General features: G+C 53.5%; 1 protein-coding gene across 2 annotated transcripts in view; it reads right to left on the reverse strand.

Moving 5' to 3' along the window:
• Positions 1 to 6,659, reverse strand: part of LYPD1 (LY6/PLAUR domain containing 1) — a 74,305-nt gene extending 67,646 nt beyond the window's left edge. The window contains exons 1-3 of one of the 2 annotated variants that reach the window (XM_075530284.1): positions 6,480 to 6,659; positions 6,311 to 6,349; positions 4,965 to 5,102 (exon numbers count right to left, since the gene is read on the reverse strand). In XM_075530284.1, coding sequence (XP_075386399.1) covers positions 4,965 to 5,102; positions 6,311 to 6,349; positions 6,480 to 6,540 — 238 coding nt within the window. In that variant the 5' untranslated portion in view covers positions 6,541 to 6,659. The other variant, XM_075530283.1, reaches the window with a different exon arrangement.
• Positions 6,660 to 9,350: the final 2,691 nt, after the last annotated feature.

Genomic DNA, 9,350 nt, shown 5'->3' on the forward strand with positions numbered 1-9,350 from the left:
TCACACAGCAGAGCTTGTAGGTCACCTTACTTTTCTTTTTACTATGAGGGAAGCGACTGCTTAGTTTAGGGAAATTAAGTCCTTGCTAGCTATTGCTTACTTTGCTCATGAGAAGAAGAAAAAAAGACGGAAAATGAAGCTATGCAAGTCCAGGAACTCTCCCGAATCCATATAATGAGCGCTAACTAATCCAAAAGGAAAACAGCCCTTACTGATTTGGTCATAATGTGGATGCAACATGGCAAGTAAATCAGTCACTCTTCTATTGCAAAACAGACAAACAGATTAATGCATCTTGCAAAGGATGGGTGAAGAGATCGATTAGGTTCCTGATTCAGACCATGAACTTTCTCTCAATATACTGCATTTAACTTTTAAATAAGGTTTAGGAGAACCGGTAACATTTTGCTCACTGACAGAGCTATATTTTACTATGGGCAGAAATTGGCTAGTCTATAAAAATTAAATTATGCCCTTTTCACTGTATCTAGTCAAGAGGAAAAACTCTAATTACAAGATTGCGCTGTCAAGCAAATGCAAATTCACATTCTTTATCCTCTGGTTTAAAAATTCATCCTTGGGGTGGGGGGGATTCTATTTGAAAAGAAGAAAAATCAATATTTGAGCTATGTTGCGGCTGGTGGTGATAAGGCAAACAAAATGTCATTAAGAGGGCCGCTAAGCAGCAGCTAACCCTTTAAGTGCAAAACCTGTGAGAAAAGTCATTCTTTAGGCAAACAGTTAAATATCAATTAGTATGGACGATGAAAGAAACGGATCCAGCCCTCCCCTCCCTCATAGCCGGTGCCTGATTGCCCCAGAAATGACCAGAGGAGAAAAGAGCATGAAAAATAATGGCAGCGCCTCGCAGAAATGCCACCCTGGAGCCGAGGGAAAGGTTCGCTTTAAATGTAGTTCAGACTCGAAAATTAACATGTACCTGCTGCGTCAAAATTCCTAAGAGCTGAGCTTGCAGACTTAATCCAAGAAGACCACGCAGACGGTCTGCGCATCGTGCACCATTGGCATGTGATCTTTTTTTGGAATGAGAACACCTTTCATTACCACTTAATGTCATAGTTGCCTGGTTCATTAAAATTCTGTCGTCCGTTGAAAATTCTGGGTTTTCAGAACCTACAGAAAAGCACCAGGCCAGAAAGCACTGCGGCTCGGGAAGTCTGCCTTGGTTTTCATTCTGTCGACCTCCACTGTGCTGCCTGCCCGTCCATCCACCTCACCAGTCCAGGCAGGCTGTCCCGGCAAATTGGTGAACTCTGAAAATCTATGTCAGTCCTTCCAACTCTGCCTCAGTTACCTGTTCAGGTAAACCAGAAGTGTATTTCACCGCGTCAGGGGCTAGTTGCTGCCGGGAAGTATGCTTTCTGTGCCTGTGACTTGAACCGGGGCCACCCTGAACTTCTCTGGGTCTTTCTTCCTCTAACCAAAATGCCAAGGCTACTGGCAAGGAGCTGATTCTGACTCACAAGGACCTTCCCAGATCAGAGGAGAACTGCTTGCTAGGGGTTCCCAGGCTGTGAATCTTGACCAGAGCAAACCGCCTCATCCTTCTCCAGCAGGGAGGCTGGTGGGCTTGAACTGCTGACCTTGCCTGAGGTGTGAGATACTATGCCACCAGGGCTCTACTGTTTCCTTCTCTGGCACGCACAAAAAGGAAGCCTGGTGGTGCAGCAGTCAAGTGTTCAATCGCTAACGGAAAGGTTGGCAGTTCACCCCCACCACCTGCTCAAGGGGAGTAGAGGGAGGGGGAAAAACTAGGAGCTGATAGCAAGGGCTCAAGTAGAAAGCACGTGGTTTGAGAATAATGATGGCAACAAATGTACAAATGTGCTTGATACAATGGATGGACAGACGGATGGATGGATGGATGGATTGTACACGCCCTCAATAAAATGATTTTTAAAAGAGAGAGGGAGAGAGAGAGAAAGGAGTGGCTGTCTGCTTCCCTAACAACGGTGGCCTTGGAAACTATGGAGCAGTTCTGCTGTGCCCTCTAGGGTCGCTGAGTCACAACCTATTTAAAGGCAACAAGTTTGCAATACAAAAAGACTGGGCCAGCTCAATTCTGAGAGCCAGGAGAGTTGTGAGCTCGGGGCACCTCAAAATCGCCTGGAGTGACCTGACAGAAGAGCCAAGCGCTCCACAGAGCTCCTGAATGGGCTTCTTGGAATAGGAAGGGTAGGGCAGGCCTATGGATTTGGATCCACCCTCCAAGGCAATTAATTCCACATGGCCTTAGCGAGACTGGCAGGGCCTTTGTAATGTTGTAACACAATCTGATGATGCTCAGAATGAAATATAGTGAATCTTAAAAACAGTTCTGACTTGGATGCTAAATAGAATCTTTCAGGAGGCACTGCCCTCTCCGGAGTGAAGAAAAGCCTGTGGTAAATTTCAAATGACCAGTGACACCCTTGGCCCAGAAGGAAGACCATCAGATTTCCTAAGATGTAACACGTAAGATGCTCGGGCCGGGGCCTGAGCACAAGGACATGCAACAAAAGTTAGCTCGTGTCTTTGTCTTCTTATTGTGTCGATTCAGGGGCTCTGAGGGTGCGGTCGGACAAGCTTTGGGCTGTCTGGAAGTTCAGGGGTTCAAACTCACCAGCTGCTCGATGGGAGAAAAGTGAAGCAGTTTGCTCCCCTAGAGATTCATAGTCTCCGAACCCCGAGGAGTGAGATTCAACTTGATGGCAGATTTCACTGCCACATTAGTACACTGTGGCCATTTGATTATCAAGAGCTTTGGCTTTCTGCTCCATCCTGGTTTACCAGTACGGTGACTGTCGTTAAAAGAACTGCTCTTTAGCAATTACCCGAAGACAACAGTGGAAGACCTGGCTAGACTTTCGTAGCGTGGGCTGGGAGTGTTCAGCCACAAAGCTCTAGGGTCCTGCAACCTGCATTTCTAGTGCTCAAACCACCCCACAGGGGTCAGAGTGCGCTAGTCCTTATTCATTCTGCAGCAAGGGGCAGAGTGTGGTTGCCTTGACCTGAGAGCTAATAAGGGTAGAGCAGCCTCAGGCAGGTGCTCCTCGTGCTCTCTGACACCCTTTGTCGTGGATGAGATGGGACGGGCAGCTGGAGAGCTTGCCCTGCCTTTCTCACCGTGTGGAGCAAGGTGCCCAGCAGCACTTTGAAAATGGAGTCCGAGGTGGTCATCTCCGAGACCCTTTCAGAGAGGAAGACAGGTGTCTCAGAACAAGGACACCTCTTCTGGATATGGTGCACGCTCCCACATCCTTTTCTCTCCTTGCCTTGACTGTATCCCAGCGAAGAACAGAGAACACAGGATAGGCAATCCTCCAGAGAGCAGCGGTTCCCAACCTGGGGGTCGTGACCCCTTTGGGGGTGGAACTACCCTTTCACAGGAGTTGCCTGATTCATAACAGTAGCAAACTGACAGTGATGAAGTAGCAATGAAAATAATTTTATGGTTGGGGGTCACCACCACATGAGGAACTGTATTAAGGGTCGAGGCATTCGGAAGGTTGAGAACCACTGTTTAGAGGATCCTGAAAAAGTTCTCAAGGAAACCTAGCTCTAAACTACTGGCTGGGAGAAAGTGAAAGTGTGTGGAAGCAACAATGGAGTGCTGGAGACGAAACTCACCAGCAGGCCCTCTGGTCTAAGGGCAGGCTGGTTTTGCTCAGCTACGACCTCCAGCAAAGACATACAAGTAGAAAACAGTCAACTAGACAACATCATCCCACCTCAATCTTCGCTAAACAACCAATCCCAAACCGTGTTGTTGCTCTGCTCTGTTTGCCTATCTCAAATCCTGTCTGACCAATGAATGCAGGCTGCTTGTCTTGGGACAGGCGACCCAGGGGAACAATTTTGTCTCAGCTTCCCAGAAGGTCAATTCGGGCAGGGGCAGAAAGAATTTGCAACTAGGCTGGTAAGAGTAACATTTAAACTGCACACAGGTGCATGGCTTCACCGTGAGGCCCACAGGTGCATGGTTTCACCGTGAGGCCCTGCCAGCAATCCCTCAGATAGCCAATGATTATCAACAAGGTATTTCTGGGTCCTTCTCTGAGAAGAAACTTTTGCCCCACCTGCACTTCCTTTACGTAACTGGGCAGTGGATGCAGGGTAGGAGTTCACTGGGCTTTGTCTGCACCTCACCATATGGAAGGAGCAGTTTTGGTACATTCACCATGACCATGCAGAAGCCTGGATACGGAAACATTTCCATGTATGGGTTTGACCTTGGAATTGACGCTATTGCTCACCCATTCCCCAAGTGCCCCAATGCACGGCATGTTAAGGTGCATGATTTCTGGTTAAGAATGATGTTGGAGAGAATCTTCTCATTTTTACCTGGGTTCACTGGCCTGCCCTGGCAAACCGCTTCCTGCCCCTCTGTCAGTCAGCCAGGAGGCCCCCTGCCCCTCCCTCTGCCAGCCAACAGTTTTGGGGGCTGGGAACAGAATTATTTGAAAAGAGCTTGTCAATTTGGGCCTAGAACTTGATGTGTTTGTTCTAAAAGGAAACAAAGACCCTGTAGTGTTCTTCAAAGAAATATGGTGTGCCTCTATGACAGAACACATTTTTCAAGCTCTGCTCTCTGGGAACTCCAACAAGCTCTGTATTCCAAGCGGACATTGCTCACACACAGCTGCCTAGCTAGGTGCCCATCCCAGGGCTGATCAGCTCTTAGCATTGGGAGGAGAAAAGAGTAAATAAAGAGAGGAAAGCCTCTCATTTAAATACACTTCCCCTCCCAAGTCCCTTGGGGAGAAGCCCTGGTAATTAACTCTAATGAGATGAAAGTAACTTGGAACTCTCCATTTTCCCAGCACTGTAAATCTGGGATAACCAGTGTGCGCGCATTAAGTCAAAGCCGGTCCCTTTCCCGTAACTTAATGACCCTCTCCCTCCCACCACACGTGGCCTTCCAAAGAGCTCCGAGGGAGAACGAGCTGCGGGGGGGATCTTACCGGCACTTTGCTCCATCACTTCTTTCTGACACATGTCTTGAACGTTCACCGTGCAATTCACGATGAACTCGGGAGATGAGCAGTCGTTGTTCAGTTGGAATTCTTCACACTGGTAACACTGGATTTGCAGCGCGAAGCCTGCAGGACAGACACAGCTGGGCTCAGACAGGCCCCCCCGCAGAGCCCGCCTCGGAAACCCAGAGCCGCTCCAGTCCCCGCGCGCGGCCACCCGGGCCTCTGGGACCGCCAGGGTCGCCTGCCAGGGCCTGGGTGCCGCCGAGGCCGGCAGGGGGCTGTGCGGGCAGCGAGCACCCAGCCGGATAGAGTGGAATTCGGCCTCCGCCCCAGGACCAACAAAGAGCTAGTCCACCACCCACCCTTTGCCAAGGAAGTTTAAAAGGAGGGGGAGCCAACTCTCACCAACGAAGGCGCCTCCTGGAAGTGCGTCAGCGAGTCTATACCAAAGGATTCGCCTGATTAGTTACAAATTGCTAATTACTATTTTGGCACCATCCACCATGGCGTTCGCAGCCGCCCTCTCTGCTTTTATTTTGAAAATCCCAGCCAGCGTTCTCCGGAACCCGAGAGGCGGCGCCGGACGCAGGGGTCTCCCGTGCTGGGGTCCCACGGCGAGGTTCCGCGGTCCTCCCCGCGAAGCCTCGGAGGCAGCGGGGGTGGCCGCCAAGGGCGGGGGCTGGCGGGCACGAGCGCGCGTCCCGACCGCGCCACCTCTCCCTCCGCAGGCCCGCCATTCCGCCCCGGCTCGCGGCTGGTGGTCCTGCCCCCGCGGGCGTCGGTCTCGACTTGGAGCCCAGCCGGGCGAGAAAGCGGACCGAGCGCCCCGCTCCCGCGAGTCAGCCCGACGCTTCGCTCCCGTTTCCGGGCGTCAGTCCGGACGTAACAGACCCCCGCTTGGGCTCCAGTGGCCGAACCCCTCGGTGCCGGCGCGCTTCTCTCCGGCTCCACGTCGGGCGCGCCCGGAGCGCCGCAGCCCCGCCCCGGGGTGCCGCCGTCTCCAGCTCCTCCGGGCGCCGCTCACCTGTCGGCGGCGCCACTCCCACGCGCAGCCAGCCACGCTGGGTACCTGGACGCGTCCAGGGTGGAGGCCGGTGCCAATCCCGCTCCGAGGCCCAGTACGGCTCGGACCCTCCCTTCGCCCCCGCCAGCGCTCCTTCCCCGGAGTCCCGCAAACCGCGGACTCGCACACTTTGGCGGCCCAGCGCCTGCGGGCACTGGGCAAACTCCGCGGGGCAGCCGCGTGGGGTCCCGCGGAGGGCGCGCGGGCGGCCGGGAGTGGGCTGAGCGCGCCCGGCCCCGCCTCCGGCCCGCTGGGTCCTCTTTCCTACCTGCGGGGAAGACCAATCCGCAAAAAGTTGCCGCGATGCCGAGGACCCACATCCTCCCGAAGCCGCGGGGCCCGCAGCGGGAGGGCGCATCAGAGGCGGCGGCGGCGGCGGCGGTGGATGCCCGAGCCGCAATGGCTGTGGCCGCCGAGGCTGCTGGGGGTCGCGCTGGTGCCGCCGAGGCGACGGTCGCCGCCGAGAGGAGCCGCAGGTGCCTCCGGCGGTGTCTGCATCGCCCGCTCCGGGGCTGCGGGCTGCGGGCGCTTCTGCCGGCTCGCGCTTCGGGGCCGCGGAGTGCGGCGCTCCCGGAGTAGGTGACTGAGACCGAAGGGAACTACTGGCGAGCCAGAGCACCCAAAAAGTCTCGCCTCTTCTGCCACCTCCCGCTCCAGGCACCACGTGACTGCTGCCTGGTTCGGGAGGGGGCGGCGAGCGGGCGGGCTAGTCGGTCTCTCCAAGTCCCCACCCCCTTCCTGCTTCTTTCCCCTCCCACCCCCCCCACCCCACGCAAGTCCCCGAAAAAGGGGCACCCGCAGGAGGGGAGACCTGATTCCAAGGGAGTCGTGGGGAAGCGTCTAGATTGCCGCGGGGGACCTGGGGGGTGGAGGCGAGGGAGCGCGCGTGCGGGGTTGGCCCTCCGAGGGGAACGGCACGCCCCTGGGTCCTCTGGGACCCTCGGGTTTGGTGAGTCCCCCATGGCGGGAACCGGGCCACTAGACCAGACTGCGGAGCAACTGGCAGCCGAGGCGCGACATCCCGGGCACCTGGCGGGAGGGTGGCGAAGGCGTGTGGAGCGCAGGCAACGTTGCGCACCTGCATGCTCCCCAGGGCGGGCGTGCTGCGTGCCACTGTGGCCCCGCATCAGCTGTCGGGGGTGGGGGGTGGCGGATGGCGGGGTCGGGGGTGGGGGCGGTGGGGACCCTGCACTGCTGGGTGCACCAGAGGCAGGCTGTCCTCCAGTCAACCTCGCTGGCTTGTGTGCACCACTGGAAGGTGTGCTGACACCCATCCTGGTCGCCTGGCTTAGGAGGGAGGGGGCAACTCAGGACGAGCGCCACAAGCCCCCACCAGAAAAAGAGTCCAGGGGAAGAGACCGCTCTCCTCCACTCACTCCCTCCCTCCCTCCCAAACGCCGGCCAGCTCCATCTTGCTGTCCCCAAAGTCACGGGTTCTTTGTATCTGCTCCAGCCCGTCACAATCCCAGTCCAGGGCTCGCGGGCCATCAGACATGGCCTTCAGAGCCCCTCCCCCACGGTCCTTCCTCCCGCCACCCGGGGCCCGTAACCCACCTTGCGGACGCGCAGGGACCCCGGCCACGTTCGCTTGCTCGCCCAGCCTTGCAGCAGGTGGTGCCAGAGCCTGCTGGCCCGCCGTGCGCCTTCCTGCCCCCGCCCCCAAAGCTGCGCGTTCTGCAGCCTTCACTTCAAATTCCTTGGGGGGTGGGGCGGGGGCTCCACGTCTGGGGAAGTCGCCTCAAATACTTTGCCTCTCTGCACCTCCATCTCCGACCTCCTCATGGGGGCAGCTTTCTCAGGTCAGGATGCTGATCATTTATTTTCCCACTCCGTTAGCAGAGCGGGTCTGGAAATGTGATTCAATGACTTCTTGCCATTCCTTAGCTGAGATCATTCGCTATCTGCCTCGGGCGCCTTCTTTCCCCTCGCCTCCTCCCCCTTCTTTCATTTCTCGTTGGTTAACCCCTTGGGGAGACTGAAATGCTTTGACCATAACTCGCTAGTCGGCAGAGTCTGATCTGACAATTGGCTGAATTACCATCGCGGGTGCGGAGGGCCCATTTATGTACTCCTCCCCCAGGAACTCATGGCCAGTGCGCGCCTAAGTCACTATTCAAGGAATTGAAGGGCCCACGGGTCTTTTAATGCTTTCTGCCAGCTTTCAGAGCGTACAATTGTGATACAGTTTTTATTCCGAAATTAAACAAAGGAGTTCGTTGTGTGAAGGACACTGAACTTTACATAATTTCAGTTTCAGATAACAGTTCAAATACACCAAGTTGTACAAATTAACCAAGTAACACTGATCGCCCCGGTATGATACTCCGTAAGGAAACAGGCATGTGCCAAAGGAGACATATAGATCCTAAAAATATCTCTATTCTAATTTACAAGCTCCTGTACAAAAGCAATTATAAATAGTCCACATCTCGAAAAAATACACATAACCTTTGAAATAGAATTTATCCTTACATATAAACAATCTTTGTAGAAAAATGCTATTAAAAGTAATCTCTTTTGTAGCACCGACCATTCGTTTTTGTTTCTTATGAAAGTAGGGATTGCAAGTAGGAAGCTACTTTCTAGAGTTCAGATTTTAGTAAAACGATCAGGAAGATAAGAATCAACAATGTTTACAAAATCACAGAGAAGCTTGAAGTAGGAGAACATGTAAGGACATGTTTGGAAGAAGTGCTGCTATTGGAAACAGACCACTTCTGACACACAGCCTCCCCAATCAGTGCCCAGCCCCTTCTTCATCAGTTTCAGGAGAAGCAGAATTATACTTATTGCTAGAGCTCGAAGCTTCGGCAGGAATCCTGAAATTGCACGAGAGTTAGAATTGGTGTCCAGTTTAGATTGTGAGACAGGAAGGACTATCATGCCTGTCGCTTTTCAGCAGGCCCGATGCGGGTTTACAGGGTGTACCCACAAACCATGGACTTCCTTAATGGGAACGTCAGCTGGAAAAATTAAAAAATATATTATCATCAACTTCTAAAACTTAGTACATCATTTCAAGAGCATAGCACTGAATCAATTTATTGCTGTCATTAAAAAAGTTTTTTTTGCTACAAATATAATTCCTTTCCAAGGAAATTTACAGCTTCTGCACAAGTATTCAAAGGAAAGTGCAAACTTAAGACTTGTGTGTGGTGCGTTTCCTTGGAATTCTCAGGAAACAAAGTGTGGTCCGTTTTTATCACTGCATCAGAGAAGTAAGCTCCACGGTTGCTGGTGGTGAACGTGACGATGTCGGCTCTGGTGTTGTAATAGTTCACGGTTGTCCTTCCCCTGACATTTCTCAA

Source organism: Tenrec ecaudatus, chromosome 13 (genome assembly GCF_050624435.1).
Source record: "Tenrec ecaudatus isolate mTenEca1 chromosome 13, mTenEca1.hap1, whole genome shotgun sequence".
Lineage (NCBI taxonomy): Eukaryota > Metazoa > Chordata > Mammalia > Afrosoricida > Tenrecidae > Tenrec > Tenrec ecaudatus.